The sequence below is a fragment of the Amia ocellicauda genome, chromosome 1 (assembly GCF_036373705.1).
Source record: "Amia ocellicauda isolate fAmiCal2 chromosome 1, fAmiCal2.hap1, whole genome shotgun sequence".
In the NCBI taxonomy this organism is placed as follows: domain Eukaryota; kingdom Metazoa; phylum Chordata; class Actinopteri; order Amiiformes; family Amiidae; genus Amia; species Amia ocellicauda.
In genome coordinates, this window is record NC_089850.1 from 2,220,982 (window position 1) to 2,245,715 (window position 24,734).

Below are 24,734 nucleotides of genomic sequence, written 5' to 3' on the forward strand. Positions count from 1 at the left end.
ATTTCATCACAAAAAAAAGTAAAACCCTGGAGATTAATTTGTATCTGTTGTCTCTGTGTGTTTCCTCCTTTATACCTCTACACCTTACACTGTGTGTCATTATTAAAAAGATAGAAATGTGAAGATGTCCTGTGATTTTATCTGAGTTATCTTTCATAAACTATGTTCTGGTAAAAGCTGAATGAAGCAGGATAAAGATAAACAAATGACTATGAAGGAAAATTAGACAGTAATGTTTTTCAGTCCAAAGCACACATTACACATACATTATGAATTAATCTGCTAGTACCTTTATTGATTCAAGAAAAAGATAACACCTTGGCCTTTCACACAAATTACAATGACAAATGTATTGTGCAGATCAAAAACATATACAAATGTATTTTGGGGAGAAATTCTAAAACTTAAAAATAGCAATTAGAATGTGCACCCAAAATCCACATATTATGTAGTTAAGCCTGTTACAATTGCTGGCTGTAGTTTGCAGTCTAATTCTATACAAATCTATCAAATCAAAACATGTGTTCATAGCCTCTATGGTTACAAAAACAGGTTATTTTACCACTGCAGAATATTCAAAACAACGAATGTGGCACACAATCTCAATAGTACCAAACAGTCTAAGACTGATATAAAAGCACTGCAACCTGCAGTTTCAGTGTTATTCAACTACTTCCATATTCTTGTCCATATTCTCCTGGGTTGTACATGGGTTTTTGGAGTCGGGTTGTGCTGGGTTATCACTAGAGACTATGGGGACAGAATTGGGGTGAGTAATCTCTTCCAGCTCTTCCTGAAAATCAACTAATCTCTCAGCCTCTATTGCCTCAGGGGAGGCCCCTACACTGTCAGGACTCTCAGGGCGCTCCTCTGAGTTGTGGGAGACCATGAAGGAAGCTGCAAGGTCCTTTAAGCGATCTTCCTCAGCCTTCAAAGCTACCAACTCCTTTGGCCAAGGTAATTCCTGGGGAGCCTCTTCCTCAATCATTTCCTCCTTCTCCTTTGGGCTCTCATTAATATTCCGAACTTCTGAGATCTTCTTGTACAGTATGGTCCTCTCATCCTGCAGGGCTCTGCACAAGTTCTCCAGCCTCTGAATCTTCAGTGAGAAACATCCAAACTCTTTCTCTCTTAGTGCTTTCTACAGAAATAGGAAGATCACAATCAGACACCATATCCAAATATATTTTTTCTTCCCCCGCCAAAAAATAAATCAGTGCATATTGATTATTTAAGTTGATAAAAGTTGATAAAAAAAACTAAAAATAAATTCCCCAATCCATACTCAGGAGTTTTTAAAATCGAATTATTGATACTTGAGAGTGTTTAATTTTCAGATTAAATGTTTATTACGTTGTGTAGAGAGAATGTTGTTAGCCTTTGCCGATCTCAAAGCTAATTCATACAGTTGATGTTACTGTTTGTATAGTCATATGTATCAATTATTGCTTTTCCTTTCTAGTTACACAAGTAAGAACACTTTCAGTAAACTTCACACAAAAAGTTATGCCTTGTCTGTTTCTTGAAGGATTTCAAGTTTTTAGCTAGTTGTCTAGCTCTGCAAAGGAAAACGCAGGACAGTACATATACACTCAGCTCCAGCTATCATTATTATGCAGTTTATAAAACAAAAACAAAAAACAGGAATGGAAACATGAGATTCTGAAATCTTACAAAACATTGGTGTAGAAACCATCCATTCTTTGGTTGACAACAAACACATTACCTCTTCAATCATATCCACCAGGGCCTTGTTACAGCTTTCAAAGCGGGTCCTCCACACAGTTGACTCTTTCTCTAACTTTTTCATTTTTTTGGTCATCTGTACAAATAAACATATATATTAAAAAATGAATAAATATGGAATTATTGTGATCAAATCTTTGTTGTGCTGCTTAGTACAATATTTCTCCTGTATTAGTTTAAAGGAGGACAAATTATAATAATAAATATATGAAATACTTAAATTTAACATATCAGTTGGAGAGCTTATTACATTTTATAGGTATTGAACAGTGTATATTTAACATTTGCACATCTAGGAAAATATACTATAATTGAATGTAACTTATTCACTTAATTTTAATATCCTTTATACTTGCTTCCAAGTTGTTATTGTCATTTTATGCACTAGTAACACAACCTACTTTTATTTTATTATATGGAACATTGCATGGTTGTGCACATGATGTTGTGGATGACTATCTACATCACTAAACTATTCATCAAAAGAAGGGTGACTATATTTCCAAAGGACTTCATTCTGCAGCATATAAACTGTCATAAGAGTAGGTTAAGTGAAAGTGGAAGAATAACAATATCACAGTGATCATAAAAAATGCAATACATTATATATTGGATTATATAATGTTAGATAATGTTAGATATATTATATATCTACTGGAATTTACATCTTAATACGTGAAGGCTTTGGAGTAAACTGTGCAACACTAACTTTGTCCATCTCCTGTTTGAAACTGGTAAACACATCATTGCTCTTGGCCAATGACCCCTGGAATTCTTCAAACTTTTCGGAGTACAGAGAAAGCTGCAGAAAGATGCAAGAGAATCAACCAAAAATACTCAGAATACCAATCAAATGTTTAAATAAATAAATGCAATTACATCTGATATATTGGTTAATATATTACAATGATATAAAGTACACTTAATGACAATTGAATCAAGCTGATAGAATAAATAATTATTTAAATTTTGTGACTTCCCCCACTCCCCCAAAAAATTCTAAGATACATTTTCATATTAGTATACAGTGTACTATATCTGTATACATCTGTCGAACATGCCATCTTAAAAAGAGAAACCATTAAGTGGGCTGCATGTAAAATCTCTCATATTTAACACATTTTACAAATAAAGCAATGCCCTAATACTGAAAAAATGTAAAATTTGTAATAATTAACATTTTTTTATTTTGAAACAGCACTGCCACATTCTTCTCAGGTGTGTGACACATACAGCTGCACATATTTTCCACTGATTCTGTGAGTTATCAGGTTTAACCTCTATGGCATAATTAAGCATTTGGGCTGTATAAATCTGGTAAAATCAGCAAAATAATGAAAATCAGAACTTCTAGTTATGTTACTGTAAATCTGAAAGAAAATTAGTAACTATATATCTTAGATTATAAAGAGGCAGCATAAATCAGTTTACAGTTACCGGTTCTCCTCTGCATTTGAATCACTGACAAATGCTTTCTAAGGTTCTGAAGTTTTCGGATTTAACCCAAATCCTGTAAATAGCACTTGGTGAGGGTAGAAATTGTGTTAAACTGGGTATAACCCAAAAATCTGTACACCTAGTCATAATACAGTTCAATGCAACCACAGATATATACCCAGTGTACGCTGGTTAATTAATGTAAATACAAAGATATAGACCAACCTTCCTTTGAACTGCAAATTCAAACATGATTTAATCTGTCATAATTTACTTTCTACTAATAATATATAAAAACAATGAGTTTACAATAGCCGGGTAGGACAAAGGATTGATTTGGTCCAGGTCCAGTTGGTCCAGTTTTATTTCACAATTTCTTCTGCCATGCTGTTGTATAAACCTCATACACATACTTTACAAATGGAAAAACAACTGTTCTTAAAATTCTTAAAATACTGTTATTCAAGTGTTTCACTTTCTAGCATATTTATCTATATTCATCTCTCCATTCTGTGAAAGTGTTTGCACTGTATGTATGGGTACTCTAATTGCCTGTTTTCAAAGGTTACAGAACAGGCAATAACTGTTAATTATATACTCAAAAGATAGAGCAGGAATGGTTCATGTAGAAATATACATTATATCATTTAGCTGAAAACATAATTAGTATGGTGGACCTAATTAAAAAGAAATACTGTAGCTGTTCTATAATGCTATGAAATTGCATACAAAATGTGATGGAATTGCAGCACAATACAGTACATCTTGCATCAACTTAAAGGTAAACTAAGATACATATCAGATATAAAAACACTTTACATTACCATGATCTTTAAATGCCATGCATATTTATGTCAAAGCCTCTCCAACATGGTGATATGACAGAACTTTGAACTGCCTAAAGTCACAATGGATGAGTTTATATGCAGTGTTTTTAATTTGTGAAATGATGTGCGTGCTGATTAATGGACAAATAACGGTCATTTCATCTTTTACTCAAGCATATTGTTTCAAGTAAGGTTCAATCACACATGTAATCTCCATCAGTGTCTTGATGAAAGCATGGCTGCGCCCCAAACTATTCCCTCTCTCCTCCCTTCTGTAAGCATACACTTAAGGTAATGTTTTACTGATGCCACACAGTGTGCACTTGAGTGAGCGAGGGAGTAGGTTACAGAGAAGAGCAAAGATTACACAATAGGACACCCTTCAGTTCAGCTTTGCAGCATTTGTTTTCCCCATGAACATCTGTATTTGCTGCACGAAGCAGGATAAGCTTTATAGTTTTTCCTCTGTTCCTGTATTTAATAACAATAATAACTTTGATACGTTTTATTAATTTGTTCATTGAAAGCTAATCTTTCTACTGTTTTTGTAATACAAGTACACTTCTTCTGAACAGATTTTCTTTATATCCCATATATATCTTTATATAAGCATTGCATTAACCCCTTAAGAAAAAAAGAAAAAATGGAACAAGAGAAGATGTAATTAGCCGTCATATAACATAACAATATTATGCTTCCTTTATTATATGAAAAACACTCATGTGATTTTAGTTATTCCCACTGATGGATAAATAAATAAATGTTTAAATCTAGTTTATTTACATATTTTACCTTGTCCTGTCCGCTGATTTTCATTCCTTATGAAATATGTTGCAATATAGCACACACATAAAATGACAACATGAAAAGCAAATATATTACTGTAATTTTACTTTAAGCATAACAATTCTTAAAAGACCAGAATCCATTTACAAACAAAAATGTAAATATTTGTGAACAAATTTTCATTTTTTGGCAAACTGCACATTTCTAATTCATGTTGTATTGCGCTTATATTTTGTAAGTCGCCCTGGATAAGGGTGTCTGCCAAGAAGTAAATAATAATAATGAATAATGTTATTTCTCGTGGGTTCTTTTTAGTTCAAATACAACAAGAATGTGACCCCTCCCACTGCATTATCTTTCCAAAAGAGAGCTGGGAGATGCAAATTTTGCACAACAAGTATTCTCAATTCTGAACTTAAAATGGTGTGAGGCGTTAGTCAAGAAAGAATGCCCTTTAATTTAAATTCAAAAGAGAAAGTTATGTGCCTTTAGCATGTTTTTTTTAACAGTTTTATTGTTGTTACCCATCATGCTTTACTTGAGTGAACCATGGGAATACCATGATAAACAATGATAATTGCTTCTAAGGCATGTTAACTATAGTGGGACCTCACACCTTTAATTGCACGCACAGACCACAGAACAAAATTACAATAAGTAGTTCACAGTTAAGAGTGTTGCATTGCAGAAGGCCTTTTATGTGACACTCAGAAAATGCTGAATAAGGAGGGTAAAAAAAAATTGGGCAAAGCTTTGAATATTCACCTGTGCCTTCATCACTGTCTCTTGCTCTTTCAGATGGTTAGCTTGTAGCTTCCACTCAGCAGCTTGGTTCAGTAACTGTGGTCAGATACAAAATATGGGAAATGGAAATGATGAAAGATTTCTCATTACCTGCTTCTTCAGCTGCAACTCCTGATCCCTCATTGCTTGGCACTTCTTTGTACTTTCAATTGCCTCTTTTAGCAACTATCAACAAAAACAATCAGTCAATAATTAATCCAAATTTTCACTATGAATGCAGGTAACATCTTAAATGTTGCAGCTTTGGGTAAAGTAAAAGTTGAAGTTGGAGCATGTCTAGGTGACACTTCATGCATTGGAGTATGGCAAGCCAAATTATCATTTAGAGATATCTTTAATTCATTTGAAGATATCTTAAAATATTTCAAGATATCTCTAAATCATGTGATGATATCTGCAAATATTTCCAGATATCTTCACATATTTTAAGATCTCTAAATCATTTAATCATTTATATATATCTGCTTTGCTGATATCTTTAAATTATTTAGAAATATCTTTAAATAATTAGGGATATCTGCAAATTACTTCCTGTTTATTTAGAGATCTATAAATCATTTCAAGATATCTTCAAATCACTTCCTTTATGTAGCCCAAGATTATCACTTCCTGAGTGATAATCTCAGCCAAAATACAGGACGTCATTTGCAGAAATCTCTAAATGATTTACAGATATCTTTAAATGATTTGCAGAAATCTCTAAATCATTTAAAGATATCTTCAAATCATTTCAAAATATATTCAATTCATTTTCAAAATATCTTCAAATCATTTAGAGATATCTGCAAATCATTTAGAGATATCTTTAAAAAACACCTTATTTAGATATCACTAAATGGTTAGCAGGTATCTTTAAATGATTTAGAGAAATGCATTTAGACATACATTGAGGGAAAAAAGTATTTGATCCCCTGCTGATTTTGTACGTTTCCCCACTGACAAAGAAATTATCAGTCTATAATTTTAATGGTAGGTGTATTTCTGGCTCCCAGGTGTCTTTTATACAGGTAACAAGCTGAGATTAGGAGCACTCTCTTAAAGGGAGTGCTCCTAATCTCAGCTCGTTACCTGTATAAAAGACACCTATCCACAGAAGCAATCAATCAATCAGATTCCAAACTCTCCACCATGGCCAAGACCAAAGAGCTGTCCAAGGATGTCAGGGACAAGATTGTAGACCTACACAAGGCTGGAATGGGCTACAAGACCATCACCAAGCAGCTTGGTTAGAAGGTGACAACAGTTGGTGCGATTATTCGCAAATGGAAGAAACACAAAATAACTGTCAGTCTCCCTCGGTCTGGGGCTCCATGCAAGATCTCACCTCGTGGAGTTTCAATGATCATGAGAACGGTGAGGAATCAGCCCACAACTACACGGGAGGATCTTGTTAACGATCTCAAGTCAGCTAGGACCATAGTCACCAAGAAAACAATTGGTAAATCCCTCCTGAGATGTGTGCAAACCTTGTGGCCAACTACAAGAAACGTCTGACCTCTGTGATTGCCAGCAAGGGTTTTGCCACCAAGTACTAAGTCGAAGGGGTCAAATACTTATTTCCCTCATTAACATGCAAATCAATTTATAACTTTTTTGAAATGCGTTTTTCTGGATTTTTTTGTTGTTATTCTGTCTCTCACTGTTAAAATACACCTACCATTAAAATTACAGACTGATCATTTCTTTGTCAGTGGGCAAACGTACAAAATCAGCAGAGGATCAAATACTTTTTTCCCTCACTGTATCTCTAAATGGTAATTTGGCTTGCCATATTGGAGTCTGTCAGATGACTGTATTGCTTTAAATGATTCAATTAGATATGTATGCATTTTTTATCATGTTTTAGCAAACTACAATACCCTCTTTAAAATATTTAATGACATTAAAAAAAAATGTCCACACTATCATATCTACAAGTTACAGACAGCCTGGATTTCCAAAGTTAAGTGTCTCCTATGTAAATGCACAATACAGTACCTCAATGATTTTTTGTTTAAGGGTTTTATAAATAAGTAATTTAGAATATTTGTTGTGAATGTAATAAAATTGAATATATATAACATGGACACACTAGAGATGTAGACTTCCCCTAAAATAATCCAAATACAATTTACATTATTCCAAAACAGAACTGAAGAAGCAAAAAACAATATACATATGATTTTATTTATATATTTATTAGGGCTGTCATCTGATTCAAATGTTTGATTTTATTTATGAACATTAGTTGATTAATCTGTGTATGTTTTAACAGTAACAGTCAAAAAAAGAATCTTATATATTAATACTTTCTCTCCCATAGAGCTTTCATGTTTTTCTACAGGAATGCAGTGGAGTGTTTTAAAACGAGGTCAAGGGCAGTGGAACTTTTGAACTTGTCCATTCTTAGACCATTCTTACAGTCAAGTCATCGATCAGATTACATTTTAATCATGCAATGAAAGCAGGGTCATTGTCTGAAACCGCCATCTGTAAGTGCAAATCAGATAATGCGGGATTTAAAACACTTGATCTCCAAGCAATTCTGTCATATCCAATAGCGGTTAAAGCACATCTCATCTCTTCATTTTGTGGGCTGGTCCCATTCAACATGAGAAAGTCCCTTACTGTTGGTGAGGCTGACTGTAGTGTGGTATTACCCATTTTGCTACAAGTAGACTGCTGACCATCTTAAATGTACTGTTGCAATGTGTGGCAAGATCCTATTCCAGTTTCTTGTTGCCAATTCCTAGCTCTGTTTGTTTTGCATAGAGTTCTGTTTTGTTGGCTTGGCCATGTTTAAAATAACAAACCATTTTACGGCACTGTGTAAGAAGAAGCATTTAGCAGACACTATTATCCAGGGCGACCTACATTTGTACCCATTTATACAGCTGGGCATTTTACTGGAGCAATCTCCACAGTGCTGCCACACATACTTCATGCCAAACATGTACTTAATCCACCACAAAATCATATAGTATCCTATACTTTCCTCAATTTGCAATTGCACTATAATATTCTTTAATATATAATAGTATGTTAAAAGGTTAATATTTAACAAAAATATAATGGACGTGAACCGTGGATTTCTTAGTTATTAATGGACACCAAATATGCAGGAGGGGTCGAATTGCCACCTCTCATTTGTAAACTAGTTGTGTCTGTCCACAGTCGGAAATAAATGTCTTGAATTTAGTTTATTTCACATTAATGCAAGTATTATTAATATTTAAAGATAGCAACCTATAATATAATACATTTAAATGAGTATTGGTGCTTTTTAGAGTAAATACATTCTCATTATACATTCATATTTTTAGATTCAGGAAAATAAAACATCACAAACTTCATCAATGCTTCAGAATGACTCACATATTCTTTTTCTCTGGCATGCTTTGCCTCTGCTTCCCTTATTTTCATTTCAGCCTGCTCAAGTTTGGCATCTGCCAGCTTCTGCTGCAAATCACGATGCTTGAAGATCTTATCAAGGTGCTAAAAAAAAAAAAGTATTTATTGGTCAAAAGTGTTGCTATAGACTTAATAACATAACCCTGTATATGAAAAATGATCAACATGTGTATCCGAGAATTTGATAGTTTGCATGCATAATATACACTCAAGATTCCTATTTTAATACTTATATATTTAACATACATTATCTATATAGAACATTTTACACTAAAAAGAACCATTTTTCTTTAATAGATGTGTAATGTACTGAAGTTAAATACATATTTGATGTCTCCAATAATTTGAACATTAATATTCTTTCCAGCATAATTTTAATTAAAATAAGCAGTACACCTTTGCACTTTTCACCAACAGATGGTAGAGACCATTGTTTCATTGTTTCATTGTTTTTATTTTGAAAAAGATAGACAAAAACAGAGTGAAATTGATATTGGACTTTTTTTAAAGAGGTTGCGTATGAGGAATCTCAATGAAAATGTTCAGGCAAACTGCTCTATGCTGGTGCTTCCATTTCTCTAGAATGTTTGAACAGGATTCAAAACAATAATAATTGTGATTACTGAGTTTTATTTGAAGCAGAGTATTTGTCAGTCTTATATGAGTCTTTTATGTCTAATGAATCATCAGTTTGACTAAAACTCAGAACTCACTGTTTGTGTTTTACCACCTGTCTATCTGTCAAATAACCCACAATCCCAGGCATGCACGACTCTTGCTGCAAAGGCCGCCAGGCACTGCAGCTTATAAGCACCTGAACACAAGTGAAATCTACAGTGAACGGGCTTATAACATATAAACTCCAGGAAACAATACCAAATGTGGCTACAATATGACTAGAAAAAAATACAAAAAATTTGAAGCGACATCTGAAAAGTTAAATAAATCAAATTCCATTTGTAAGATTTCTGCTAATAGAAAACTACAGAACTGTACTCAGTTGCGGCTCACATTTTCTTCTAATCATAAATGTAACCACTATGATGTACAGGTTTGTAGTTTGCTATTAGCGGGTGGGTCAAAATTTTGATTTAACTGGCCCTAAGACAAACATTTAAGGCTTTGGAGATCAAATAATTATGTTTAATGTAAGTTAGTCCACGATTCTTACATATTCTTAGAGTTAAGATTCCTTATTGGTTTTATTAATTTGTTATCACAAAGACTAAAACTGAATGAAATGTATGCAGTTTTTAGGTCAATATGATGAAATCAAATAGCATGACTAAAATGTGATTAAAACTAATGTAATTTTAGTTGACTTAAAACTAAAAGATTTTAGTACTTTTTTAGTAGACTGAAAATAAATAAAAGTGCATGACTAAAATGTGACTATATCTCATAGACATTTTAGCCTACCTGACTAAGGGCCAGATAAAATCAAAACTTTGACCCACCCGCTAATAGCAAACTACAAACTTGATCATCATAGCGGTTACATTTATTCTTAGAAGAAAGTGGCATCTTACTAAAAATGAATCCGCAATTGAGGACAGTTCTTTAGTTTTCTACTAGCGGGTGGGTCAAAGTTTTGATTTAATCCCAGCCTAAAACAAAAACTGATGACTAAATTAACACTGGCTATTAGGCCTGTACCTCCTCTCTTTGCTCGTACTGGTCAATGATGCCTTTAAGCTTCTCTGCCAGTTCAGTGTTCTCCAGGCACAACTTGTTGTTTCTGTCGCTGTGCTGCTCAATCTGGACCTGGATATCGTTCAGAGTACTCTGGAAGTGAGTGGTGATCTCCTTTCGCTTCTCTTCATCTTCCCGACACCTCTGGAACGTTTCCTCCTAAAGCAAGAAGGCAATAAATGTAAGGATCTTTTCCCCTTTGTTTTCCTTTTAATGCGTTTCTTTTTTCAGTCCCATCTAATTCATAGTGATACCCATAGGCTGAAAAACTTTCTTAGGCCCTGTTTCAAATTTCATTAAAACATAATTTGTGTTTGTGTAGTATCTGAGAGAATAGAAAATGCTAAAAAGGGAAACTGTTTTCTTACTGGATTGATTCCTCAAGAAAAACATGATAATATAGGTTTGCACAAGCTGAGGCTCCCTGATTTTACCCACGTGAATCTACAGAATTGTATTAATTAGAGAGCTGAGAAACTGTGCTTAGGCAGATGTAGAATAATGTTTCCCTAGAGATGTTTCAGTAGTTCAGACAACCACCTATAGATGTAGGTGGAAGACATAGAAATGTAATTAAGGAGCTAATTTGGCCTTAACCTGCTTGGCTGAGGGAACGACTGCCCGGCTATGTGGCTGAGGCCACAGGAACCCCCCCACATGGTTTATGGACCGGAGCAAAGTAGCTGCTGAAAAGTGGAAACTGAGGAGGTGAAGGGACATTGTTCAGAGTTGGGAGCATGGTTACAGCACTACAGAGCTACTGACACAGGGGAACTTGTTACTTGGTATTTATGATAGTGTGTGTACATGGAGTTGTATCTTATTGGTTGTGTTTAGGGCCAACTGAAGCTTGTCTTCCTTTAGAACATTAATTAGAAACTCCATTAATAACAGTATGAAAAGGAAATAGTTTTTTGAAACAATACACACACATTAAGATGTTAATAAAACAATTAGTGAAATATCTGACTGTGTATCTGTACCATTTACATCATGAATTTTGTATAATTTCTCCTTCCCAAATAAATAGATGAATTAGTATCTGCAAAACTGGAAGGAAAGTTACATTCCACTGTATGATAAAGTTAGCCAACATTTGAAACCTTCTGTAATAGGGAGCCATGCAATTAATTGCCTAAGACCAATCACCATCCACATGATTTTTGATTGGGGTCTGCACAAATCATTGAGTTGTTAACCGAGGTATTACTCTACATCGATAAACTTAATTATCTTCGCAATTGTAATCCTCCTCATCACACACCAATGTGTGACGAGGAGGATTACAATTGCAAAGATAATGAAGTTTATCAATGTACAGTAATACCTTGGTTAACAATCTAGGGGCCTGATATTCAAACTTCATGCAATTTCAGCAGAAAATGTGTGCCTCGCAAAAAAATTAATAAATTGATTTGCCACAAAAAGAGAAATATTCTAACATGGTGCAAATCTTTGTGTGAAATTGGAATACAGCATTTTCTTCTTGTATCATGCAAATCTGTTTACGCCTCACAAACCTACCTGTGTCACTCCACAGTGCGCTGTTATTCCCACAGTTTGAGCACAGCTTTGCACAGTTATTGGATGAATGCGCCGTGTAATTATCATACAAAAATGTGTTTATTCAGACGAATTAGAGCTTTCAATTAAATATTGACTGTGCTATGTGCATGTTTAATGTTAGCCTGGAATACATTTGCATCTCATGTTTGGAATTACTGAGTCATTACATATGTTAATAGAGCCACGGCATTAAATGAACAGGACTCTGCAGATGGACGAATTAAGGCAGTGAGCTAGACAGAGGCAGGTGCTATGTTTCTGCACTCATTTGTGATGTTTTAAACATTCTGTTATTTGGACAGTCACCTATATGTGAGAGAACCAAAATTACATTTGCACTTCCCATCACACACACAAACACATATATATATTTTGTGTTTGCAGGACAAACACAATATTGTGGACGTAGTAGTAAAAAATATTATCCAATACCCATGATTGTCTGTATGTATGTAGGTTGTCACAGCATTGCAGTGCCACAATATCCTTGGTGATTTATGTAAGTAAGCTATTCATTAGCTTACTTAGAAAGTGAGTAGATTTTTATATTTTCAAAATAGTGCTTACAGTGTGCTTCTGACAAAGCTAGTGGATGATTTATTTAACTTATTAAATTCAGTGGAAGCCCTGTTATTATTATTATTATTATTATTATTATTATTATTATTATTATTAATAATAATAATAATAATAATAATAATAATAATAATAATAATTGTTATTATTGTATTGTATTGTTATTGTTAAACAGAAGTATTTACAAGTTGCCACAGAGAGACACAGGAGAGTGAGAGGCAGCCATCTTGTTGTTTGACTTTGAACATTTAGAAGAATGTGGCCACTACAGTGTCAGGTTTGCCGAATGATTGCCTTCCTGGATGAACTCATCCAAGAAGGTTTCATTTGTGAACGTTGTCGACAGGTTGAAATCCTAGAGATCAAGGTTTGTGATCTTGAGGCTCAGCTTGTCGATCTGCGCTGTATTAGGGATATAGAAGAATTGGTCAATCAGCCCATGAGAAAGATGGTGTGCATGCCAAAACCTAGGAGAGTTGAGACCTCAGAGCAGAACAGTGTAGAGAACTTTTGGGTTACAGTAGGTCGTAACCGCAGAAAAGGGCATGCACAACCCCTAGACACACCCCAAGAGCTAGAATTGCCCAACAGGTTCCAACTGCTGGACACTGAGTTGGAGAGTGACAGCTCAGAGGGTGATGGGGGGGCAGTTGAGCACCAGAGCACCATGGTGCCAAATCCCCCCCAGAACAGGGAGGTAGTTATAGTAGGAGACTCAATTCTTAGAGGTGTAGATCACATAGTGTATCCCACATGGTATCTTGCCTGCCTGGTGCTCAGGTTGCAGATCTCCGTAAACTAGTAGACGGGCTACTGGCCTAAGCCAGGGGGAATCCACTGGTCATGGTCCACATTGGAACCAATGACATAGGAAAAGGTAGGTCAGAGGTTATGCAAGACAAATTGAAAGAGTTAGGAACAAAACTAAAGAGCAGAACCTCCATGGTAGTTTTCTCTGAAATACTTTTGGTACCACATGCCAGGCCAGGGAGACAGGCAGAGATTTGAAAGTTTAACATGTGGTTGAAAGTTTGGTGTAGGGAAGAGGGGTTTAGGTTTATGGAGCATTGGTCTTTCTTCTGGGATAGATGGGACCTGTACAAACCGGATGGTCTACATCTAAACAGAAGGGGGGCTAATGCATGTGCAGAGAAATTGAGAATCATTTAAACTAGGGACCAGGGGGGCAGGGAGCTCTGACAATGGGAGATGTTCCTCTAAGGAAAGAAAAGGGAAACTGCTAGTAGGAAAGTCCTGAAATGTTTGTACCTCAATGCCAGGAGTGTAAGGAACAAGATGTTAGACCTAGAAGCCACAGTGCTGGCATGTGACTATGATGTTGTATGAGTGACGGAGACATGGCTTACAGAAAATGATGGGGAAGAATACAAGTTGGAAGGATACACACAGTTTACACACAGAGAGACAGGCAAAATCGAAGAGGGGATGGGGTAGCATTATATGTGAAAAATGACATTGAAGTAGAAGAACTCAAATTAGATCCCAGTAATGGAACAGAATCTTTGTGGGTGAAACTTCTGAACAAGAGATCTGGAGGATTAGTGCTAGGAGTGTGTTACAGGCCACCCAACTCAGATATTCAGAAAGATGTTGCAGAAATAGAAATGGTTGAGATGGTAAATTATTGCTTTCTAACTCAATTTGTCAGGGAACCAACAAGGGAGAGTGCATGCATTGACTTGCTCTTTTCAAATGACCAAGACACAGTCAGAGGGACAGTAGTTAGAGAACCAATGGCAAATTGTGATCACAATATGGTTAGTTTTGAGTCTAAAACAATGGTCTACAATTTTAGAAAAGCAAACCTTGAAGGTATGAGGCGGCACTTAGAAGAGGTAGACTGGAGCACACTGGATACAGATTCAGTTGAAAATGGATGGGTATATTTTAAGAATATACTACTTGATGCTCAGGAGCAATTTGTACCAAAACTTAGCAAATTGAGGATTAACTGATTAACTTAATTGAGGTTAACAATCAGTCCAGTCAAATCCTAAAAGAGATCAGGATAAATGAGGAGGAGTTACTAAAAGGACTAGCAGAATTAAAAACAAACAAATCACCTGGGCCAGATGGGATATTTCCAACAGTACTTAAAGAAATTAGGGAAATTATTTATAGGCCGCTAACTCAAATATTCCAAATGACACCTAGAACGGGATGTGCCAACTGACTGGAAGACAGCAAATGTCATACCAATCCACAAGAAAGGGGACAAAACTGAGCCAGGAAATTACAGACCAATCAGTCTCACCTGCATCACTTGGAAAAAATTATTAGACAGAAAATAGAGGAGCATCTTAATGAAAACCATATTCTTGGAGATAGTCAACATGGGTTTAGACGAGGCAGATCATGTCTTACTAATTTATTAGAAGTTTGTGAACATGCAACTGCAGCTGTAGATCAGGTGAAAACATATGTTATGATATACTTAGATTTCCAAAAAGCTTTTGATAAGGTTCCACACCAAAGACTGATTCTCAAATTGGAAGCTGTAGGCATTCAGGGTAATGTAAGTAGATGGATTATGAACTGGTTGCTGTATAGGAAACAGAGGGTGTCAATTAGAGGAATTGCTTCTAACTGGAGTGAGGTTGTTAGTGGAGTTCCACAGGGATCAGTACTAGGGCCTTTGCTTTTTCTAATCTATATTAATGATCTGGACTCTGGGATAGTTAGCAAACTTGTCAAATTTGCAGATGATACTAAAATAGGTGGCTCAGCAGATACAATATTGGCAGCACAGGCTATTCAAAGGGACTTAGATAATATTCAGTTGTGGGCCAACACCTGGCAGATGAAATTCAATGTGAACAAGTGCAAGGTAATACATGCAGGTAACAAAAATATCCACTATAATTACACTATGGGAGGTGTACAGATCTAGATGAAGTAACACATGAGAAAGACCTAGGAGTCTATGTGGACTCCTCACTTTCTCCATCCAAACAATGTGGGGAAGCAATAAAAAAGGCAAACAGAATGCTAGGGTATATTGTCAAAAGTGTAGAATTTAAAACAAGGGAAGTAATGTTAAGACTGTACAATGCACTAGTTAGAAATCATCTGGAATACTGTGTGCAGTTCTGGGCACCACACTTCAAGAAGGATATCGCTGCTCTAGAAGCAGTTCAGAGGAGAGCAACCAGACTGAGGGAACTGAACTTTTTCACCCTGGAACAGAGGAGACAATGTGGGGACTTGATCCAAGTCTTCAAAATAATGAAAGGCATCGACCACATCAAACTAGAGGAACTTTTCCCGATCAGCAGGGACACATGTACCCGGGGACAGATGGAAATTTGACTTCAAGGCATTCAAAACAGAAAACAGGAGACACTTCTTCACACAGAGAGTAGTCACAATCTGGAACAAACTTCCCAGCGATGTGGTAGATGCTGAAAGTTTGGGAACATTTAAAAATAGACTGGATCCTTGGATCACTTAGATATTAATGGACACCAAACGAGCACGATTTGTCGAATGGCCTCCTCTCGTTTGTAAACTTTCTTATGATCTTATGTTCTTATGTTATTGTTAGTGTATTGTTATTGATTTCTTACATTTCGTTTGGCTGATTAATGATCCATTCTAACTGGATATCAATGAGTTCACTTTCCGTGCTTTGTCTTACATTTTCTATGAGTTCACATTCCCTGAACCATGTTATTGAAACACAATTCTAATAAAGAGAAGCTGTGTAAATGTCTTATTAATGACCTTATAATTGTTTGTTCTACTCTGATACCATTTAACTTCAGAAAAAAAAAAAAAAAAAAAAAAAAAAAAAAATATATATATATATATATATATATATATATATATATATATATATATACACTCACCTAAAGGATTATTAGGAACACCATACTAATACTGTGTTTGACCCCCTTTCGTCTTCAGAACTGCCTTAATTCTACGTGGCATTCAACAAGGTGCTGAAAGCATTCTTTAGAAATCTTGGCCCATATTGATAGGATAGCATCTTGCAGTTGATGGAGATTTGTGGGATGCACATCCAGGGCACGAAGTTCCCGTTCCACCACATCCCAAAGATGCTCTATTGGGTTGAGATCTGGTGACTGTGGGGGCCAGTTTAGTATAGTGAACACATTGTCATGTTCAAGAAAGCAATTTGAAATGATTCGACCTTTGTGACATGGTGCATTATCCTGCTGGAAGTAGCCATCAGAGGATGGGTACATGGTGGTCATAAAGGGATGGACATGGTCAGAAACAATGCTCAGGTAGGCCGTGGCATTTAAACGATGCCCAATTGGCACTAAGGGGCCTAAAGTGTGCCAAGAAAACATCCCCCACACCATTACACCACCACCACCAGCCTGCACAGTGGTAACAAGGCATGATGGATCCATGTTCTCATTCTGTTTACGCCAAATTCTGACTCTACCATCTGAATGTCTCAACAGAAATCGAGACTCATCAGACCAGGCAACATTTTTCCAGTCTTCAACTGTCCAATTTTGGTGAGCTTGTGCAAATTGTAGCCTCTTTTTCCTATTTGTAGTGGAGATGAGTGGTACCCGGTGGGGTCTTCTGCTGTTGTAGCCCATCCGCCTCAAGGTTGTACGTGTTGTGGCTTCACAAATGCTTTGCTGCATACCTCGGTTGTAACGAGTGGTTATTTCAGTCAAAGTTGCTCTTCTATCAGCTTGAATCAGTCGGCCCATTCTCCTCTGACCTCTAGCATCAACAAGGCATTTTCGCCCACAGGACTGCCGCATACTGGATGTTTTTCCCTTTTCACACCATTCTTTGTAAACCCTAGAAATGGTTGTGCGTGAAAATCCCAGTAACTGAGCAGATTGTGAAATACTCAGACCGGCCCGTCTGGCACCAACAACCATGCCACGCTCAAAATTGCTTAAATCACCTTTCTTTCCCATTCAGACATTCAGTTTGGAGTTCAGGAGATTGTCTTTACCAGGACCACACCCCTAAATGCATTGAAGCAACTGCCATGTGATTGGTTGGTTAGATAATTGCATTAATGAGAAATTGAACAGGTGTTCCTAATAATCCTTTAGGTGAGTGTATGGTGGCTGTAGTCACAATGGAGGACTGAATCCATAAGTGAGACTTAATAAGATGTGAAAAACAATTATTATCATTAAACTCATCAGCTGTTTAGTTTAGTCAGTACCTCCACTGTCATGCACAGAAACAACTATATACAGTATACACTCACCTAAAGGATTATTAGGAACACCTGTTCTATTTCTCATTAATGCAATTATCTAACCAACCAATCACATGGCAGTTGCTTCAATGCATTTAGGGGTGTGGTCCTGGTCAAGACAATCTCCTGAACTCCAAACTGAATGTCTGAATGGGAAAGAAAGGTGATTTAAGCAATTTTGAGCGTGGCATGGTTGTTGGTGCCAGACGGGCCGGTCTGAGTATTTCACAATCTGCTCAGTTACTGGGATTTTCACGCACAACCATTTCTAGGGTTTACAAAGAATGGTGTGAAAAGGGAAAAACATCCAGTATGCGGCAGTCCTGTGGGCGAAAATGCCTTGTTGATGCTAGAGGTCAGAGGAGAATGGGCCGACTGATTCAAGCTGATAGAAGAGCAACTTTGACTGAAATAACCACTCGTTACAACCGAGGTATGCAGCAAAGCATTTGTGAAGCCACAACACGTACAACCTTGAGGCGGATGGGCTACAACAGCAGAAGACCCCACCGGGTACCACTCATCTCCACTACAAATAGGAAAAAGAGGCTACAATTTGCACAAGCTCACCAAAATTGGACAGTTGAAGACTGGAAAAATGTTGCCTGGTCTGATGAGTCTCGATTTCTGTTGAGACATTCAGATGGTAGAGTCAGAATTTGGCGTAAACAGAATGAGAACATGGATCCATCATGCCTTGTTACCACTGTGCAGGCTGGTGGTGGTGGTGTAATGGTGTGGGGGATGTTTTCTTGGCACACTTTAGGCCCCTTAGTGCCAATTGGGCATCGTTTAAATGCCACGGCCTACCTGAGCATTGTTTCTGACCATGTCCATCCCTTTATGACCACCATGTACCCATCCTCTGATGGCTACTTCCAGCAGGATAATGCACCATGTCACAAAGGTCGAATCATTTCAAATTGCTTTCTTGAACATGACAATGTGTTCACTATACTAAACTGGCCCCCACAGTCACCAGATCTCAACCCAATAGAGCATCTTTGGGATGTGGTGGAACGGGAGCTTCGTGCCCTGGATGTGCATCCCACAAATCTCCATCAACTGCAAGATGCTATCCTATCAATATGGGCCAAGATTTCTAAAGAATGCTTTCAGCACCTTGTTGAATGCCACGTAGAATTAAGGCAGTTCTGAAGACGAAAGGGGGTCAAACACAGTATTAGTATGGTGTTCCTAATAATCCTTTAGGTGAGTGTATATGCGTTATCCTCACTCCACTATCCCACTGTTCACCACCAGAGGTCGTTATCCCCCGAATTCTAACCCGTCCTTCCCATTCACCAGCTCCACTTATAACAGTAACATTCCACACCACCATGTGAACACCCTCATTGGCTCTGCACCTCACATCCCCGTTCCCTGCTTCACTCTGCTCTCTATTTCTTCCCTGTATTCAATGCTAAGTATTCCCTGTGTTGACATTTCTAAGCATTCTTCCCAGTATTTACCTGCGCCTTGTTTACGACCTTTGCTTTCCTTCCCCGACTACCGCCTCTAGGATCCCCTCTACTGTTTTGTTTGTACCATCACCCGACCTCCTGCCTGCCCTCTTGACGACTCTTCAGGCTGTTCCCTTGGATCCTGTTTGCCCGCTCTTGACCCTCGACTCTTTTATACCTCTCTGCACCTGGGTTCTCCCGTTCTGTGCCTAGTCCTCCATAACAATATATTAGTCTTTGCAAATGTTAAAATTGTCCATATCGCAATTTCTATTCATTCAGTATAATTTTAGGTTAAGATCTGGAATTATACTACAGACCGGTAACTTTTGTACATCTTCAGCCTTTGCATTTTTTAATTTCACAGGTTTACAAATTCTGTATTTGTATTTGCATTAGATGGTCTGGATGACATAATGAGGATAATACAATTGTTTTATTGTATAAAACAAATGTTCCATTACAATGATCTTGAGCAATGACAATGGGAAAGGGTGGACTGGTGATGCACACTGTTGCTTGGACCACGTAAGGAACACTGTTCACTGATTGGTTTCTAATAATGTAAAGAAACCCCTCTCGGTTGCTGTGTATACTTCAAATTGTACTCTTTTTAATTAGTACACATGACCTAACAGTTTTTTTGGGAAAAAACACTGCATCAAATTGTTATAAAGGAGCTACATTAGTAGACAATTTGTTAACTGAGTTAACTTGAGTTATTACTGTTTATTGTATCACAACAAAATATATAGATATTATTGTATACATAGATTGATATTGATTAGTATTAACATCTCATCAAAATTTATTACATCAAAAATATCATATTAAGGGAAGTGTCTTTGCTGACGTTTAATTGTTTTGTTGTTGTATTTCGTTTGGCACAGGACAGCAGTTTCTCTAAAGGGGTTGTGGTATTGGCAATGAACATGACGCACTGAAGGAACAATGACAATTCGAAATGCATTTAATTAACATAGAGCTGTCTTTGACTGCAGGTTTAATTGAGCCCTGGCACAACAGTTACCAGCCAGGAATTAGCATTGCTCAGGCAGAGATAATTGAAATGTGTTTGTCTGAGACAAATTTGTTTTTTTCATTGCCACACCATGAAGCTTCACGATCTACAAAATGGAGATGAACTTGGTTATATCATCCTGCTTACAAAAAGACTATGTACTTGAGTATGGTTGAAAACAGGAAATATCAGACCACTACATGAACAGGGGCATTCAGAATGACCTAATTGGACATATTGCAGATCACATCCTCAATGTCACTGAAGAACATTGTGATTATAGACTGTACTCCTGATTGTGAGTCACATGTAACAGTGTTCAGTGATGTTGCACATTGTCAACTGACAGCTTTCTCTGGGCATTTCCATAAACAAGCATTTTGTTGGATTTCCACCTACTGATACCACTTTTAGGATACTGGGAGTAATTCCAGGCATGAAGCGTTTTTGGGGCATTCGTTGAAAAACAGCTGTCTGACCCCTCTTATATTTCTTGTTGACTGAACTGAACTAATATTTCCCCATTTATACCTAAAGATTACTGTACATGTGCCTTCATAAAATATAGAATAGTAAAACATTCATCTCTCTGATATGAAGGGCAAGCAATCACCTACCTTGAGGGTCTTGTTGTGCCTCTGCAACTCTCGGCACAGGCTCTCCAACTTGCTACGGGCTAGGACAGCTCTGCTGTGTTCACTCTGGAGCTGATCTTTCTCTTTCAATATCTGGACCTGCTTCTTCTGAAGGGCCTTCAGTTGCTTCTGTTCAGACCGATGCTCCTCTAGCTGTGTGAGGGTCAGGTAGGCAATTCATACTTTTATTATAATAATTCTAATTATTATTAAGAATATTGCAAATGTTAGAGTGCCTTTCATCACAAAGGATCCTAAAGCGCCACAAGAAGGCCTCAGCAAAGCAGAGTTATTTTGTATATTTTGAAGATTTTTTTAGATCTTATTAGTTATAAGTTATAACAGAGGATGTTATTGATGCATGAAACTTAAGTGGGGATGCCTGATACATGATACATGTATGGCATCACAGTTTTCATTAATGTAAAAGTGATGGTTTCAATAATAACATCACTGGCGTTTTTTGAACTTCTGGCGAGTTTTCTTCATGGGGGATTTAACAGTCAACCTACTACATTATGCCTTGCTTTTGAACCCAATACACCATTGTAAGGGAATTATAATCTATTTAGCAATAGATCAGATATAAAATACATTTGTAGAATGAATGTAAATACTGAGAAACAATAGAAGTTCAAACTATTCTGGGCTATTTTTAACTGAATGCAGCTGTCTGTTGTATTGCAAAACTGAGACATTAGCATGCCATTCGGGTAATTTTGACCATTGAGTATGCAAATGTGAACTGCCTAGTGAAACTAAAACAGATTGTGTTAACAGTTGGAAAGCATAAGGGTAAATGAACAGCTGTAGACCAAAGAACTATAGTGACAATATGACAGGCAAACATATATGATAATCTGCAATATCTCATGCAACATAATCATACTTCTGTGGCCCATCATGTGAATTCGCTTCCCAGTGGTTGACCTTGGGGATGTCTTGTAACCTGAGATTTTACAGTATGAGATTTATAATATGGCATGCTTTTATGTACATTGAGAGAAAGAATCATCTTGGGGACCTTCCTATCCTCTCTGATGCTCCATTGCAGAGAGGGTATACTCATATGTTCTCCCAGTAGGTTCAGATAAAGGTATTAATGTAAAAAGCTGGTTTGCTAATTTACTGACTTTTTATTGTTGTTATGCATTAGTGCTGCAAAGATTATTCGAGGAATAAAATTAGTCGACTAAAATAAGAATTGTCGAGTATTCGCCATATTTGCAGGAAACAAACCAAAAGTTCAATCGTCTGGAATTACTTTAAAAGGCCAATCAAAAACACAGTCTCTAGTTTACGTTGTAAGAAAGAGCTGGCTTTTCACAATAATACAATTTCAATGTTGGAGCACTTAAAACAAAAACATCCACACGTCTTCAGCTGCGAAAGAGATTCAGAGGAAGATCTCACTCGGTTTAACTTTTGTTTTTATAAATTACTTTTGCATCAGTTTTAACTAGCAATATATTTTACTATGTAACTTAATGTCGTTGTATTATACAGACATTTTACAGCACACACACATATGTGAAACAGTTAGGGGGTGGGGGTTCATAAAGCAAATGGAAGTGCTATTTCCTACCTTCCTTATGGTGGCCGTGTTTTTATTATTATTATTATTGTTGTCGTTGTTGCTAAATCCCAGCTATTGCTATCATTATCTTTTATTCATGTTTGTGTTTATATTATTAAAGCTAATGTTTTGGTTGTTTAACCTTCATCAGAACTGTGACTTAAGGTTGAATGACCAAAACACTTCACCTCCGATTTTAAAAACAAAATGGAGCAGGAGAGTTTTCCACTTTTCATACGAACGTTACTCAGGTATGTAAACTTTCTGAGTGATTGCGCTATCGTGCATCAGTTCATCTACTAGAATCTAGAACAGAGATCTTCAATAGGGGGTCCGCGACCCTTAGGGGGTCCTAAGAGTTACTGCAGGGTGTCCGCCAAATTATTTGATCCCAAACTTTATGTTCTTCCAAAAATTAAAATATGTCCGAAAATACACATTGACATAAATACAGCCTATAATAAGCAAAGATAAATCTTCCTATTTGTTAAAAAAATTACAACATTGACGATACCATGTGACATGTGACCAGCTGGCTATTCAATGCTTATAACGGCGCCAATATGCGGTGCTAATAAAACACTGGAAATAATTGCATGACATATTAGCCAAATGTCAGGGTCTCTCAGGGGAGGACTGCAGGGTAAGGGAGTTAGGACCCAGGTGCAGTTCACGTAGAGTGGGCAGACAAGACAAATGGGCTAGGCAAAGACGTGGTCGAGGTAACAAGCAATGGTCGTGGGATCAGGCAGACAGACTAGCAAAGGTGAGACGGAATCGTAAACTGAAAGACAGGCAATGGTAATCAAGGAGGTGAGGGGCGAGGGGCGAGGGGACAAGGCTTGGAATCGCAGACTGGGCTGAGGGCAGTGAAGGGTTTAAGAAAGGGAGCAGGAACTGGGAAGGCAGGTGCAGGGCCAATGGAAACCGAAGAAGAGTGAACAAGTGCACATGGGGGACCGGAATGTTAATAGGGTGATTGACAGGTGAGAAAAGAACAATGAAGGGAAAGGAAAGACAGGGAGATAGCAGCCTCTAGTGGAGAGAGAGTGGGTAAGGGCTTAGAACCATGACACCAAATAGCTACGTATTATTAGCCTAAGTATACGGCCATTCTTAATGTGATCCTCAATGGATCGCTTTGTAACTTCTCGACCAAGAAACTCTGACAGACCCTCCACTTCATCACGAACCACTGGCGAAAGTTCAGAGGATGAGGCTAAAGCACCTGCTAACATTAGCCATGTTACAACTGCTGCTCAATCAAATGAGAGAAGATGCAAAAATATTCAGAGAATAATCTCAAGTTTGTATTTACCTTTAAAGAGACTGAGGGCATTGAATTACCAGTGTGTGTCATCTGCTCTGACATGCTGTCAAACGAAAAGTATGAAGCCGTCAAAGCTGCATTGCCACTTGGAGACAACCCATACCAGTGGAATACTTTCAGGCCCATCTCAAATCTCTCAAAGGCCAACAAACTTTGATGAGACAATCAGCTAAAGTTGGGGAGCTAGCTTTGAAAGCCTCTTATCAAGTTGCTCTTCAGAGCGCTCAGAATAAAAAGCCATACACAATTGCAGAGGATTTAATATTGCCTGCAGTCAGTGATATGTGCAAAACAACGTTTGGGAATGATGAGTATGTTAATAAACTGAAAAACATTCCATTGTCGGACACAACCATTGGTCGCCGTATTGATGACATGGCATCTGATGTGAGGGTGCAACTAGTAGAGAAACTGAGGTTGGCAGAGGCTTTTACATTACAATTGGATGAATCCACGGACATGTCAAATGACGCTCAGCTTTTAGTATTTGTGCGGTTTGTCGATCAAAACGAAATACAGGAGGAATTTTTGTGTTGTAAGCAGCTGCCTGAACGCACAAGTTCTGAAATGTTCAAAGTGATCTGTGTTTTTTTCAGAGAAAATTATATACCCTGGGCAAAATGTGTTGCGATGTGCACTGACGGTGCAAGAGCCATGGCTT

At 37.2% G+C, this 24,734-nt stretch overlaps 1 protein-coding gene across 3 annotated transcripts in view; it reads right to left on the reverse strand.

The window, feature by feature from the left end:
* Positions 1–267: 267 nt before the first annotated feature.
* The window catches only part of txlnba (taxilin beta a), a 41,550-nt gene continuing 17,083 nt past the window's right edge, over positions 268–24,734 (reverse strand). Inside the window, exons 4-10 of one of the 3 annotated variants that reach the window (XM_066700791.1) lie at positions 21,150–21,320; positions 10,647–10,841; positions 8,955–9,074; positions 5,562–5,636; positions 2,456–2,548; positions 1,727–1,822; positions 268–1,141 (exon numbers count right to left, since the gene is read on the reverse strand). In XM_066700791.1, the coding sequence (XP_066556888.1) occupies positions 662–1,141; positions 1,727–1,822; positions 2,456–2,548; positions 5,562–5,636; positions 8,955–9,074; positions 10,647–10,841; positions 21,150–21,320 (1,230 nt within the window). In that variant the 3' untranslated portion in view covers positions 268–661. Of the gene's footprint in view, positions 1,142–1,726; positions 1,823–2,455; positions 2,549–5,561; positions 5,637–5,690; positions 5,766–8,954; positions 9,075–10,646; positions 10,842–21,149; positions 21,321–24,734 lie in introns of all 3 variants that reach the window. The other 2 variants (XM_066700878.1, XM_066700968.1) reach the window with 2 other exon arrangements.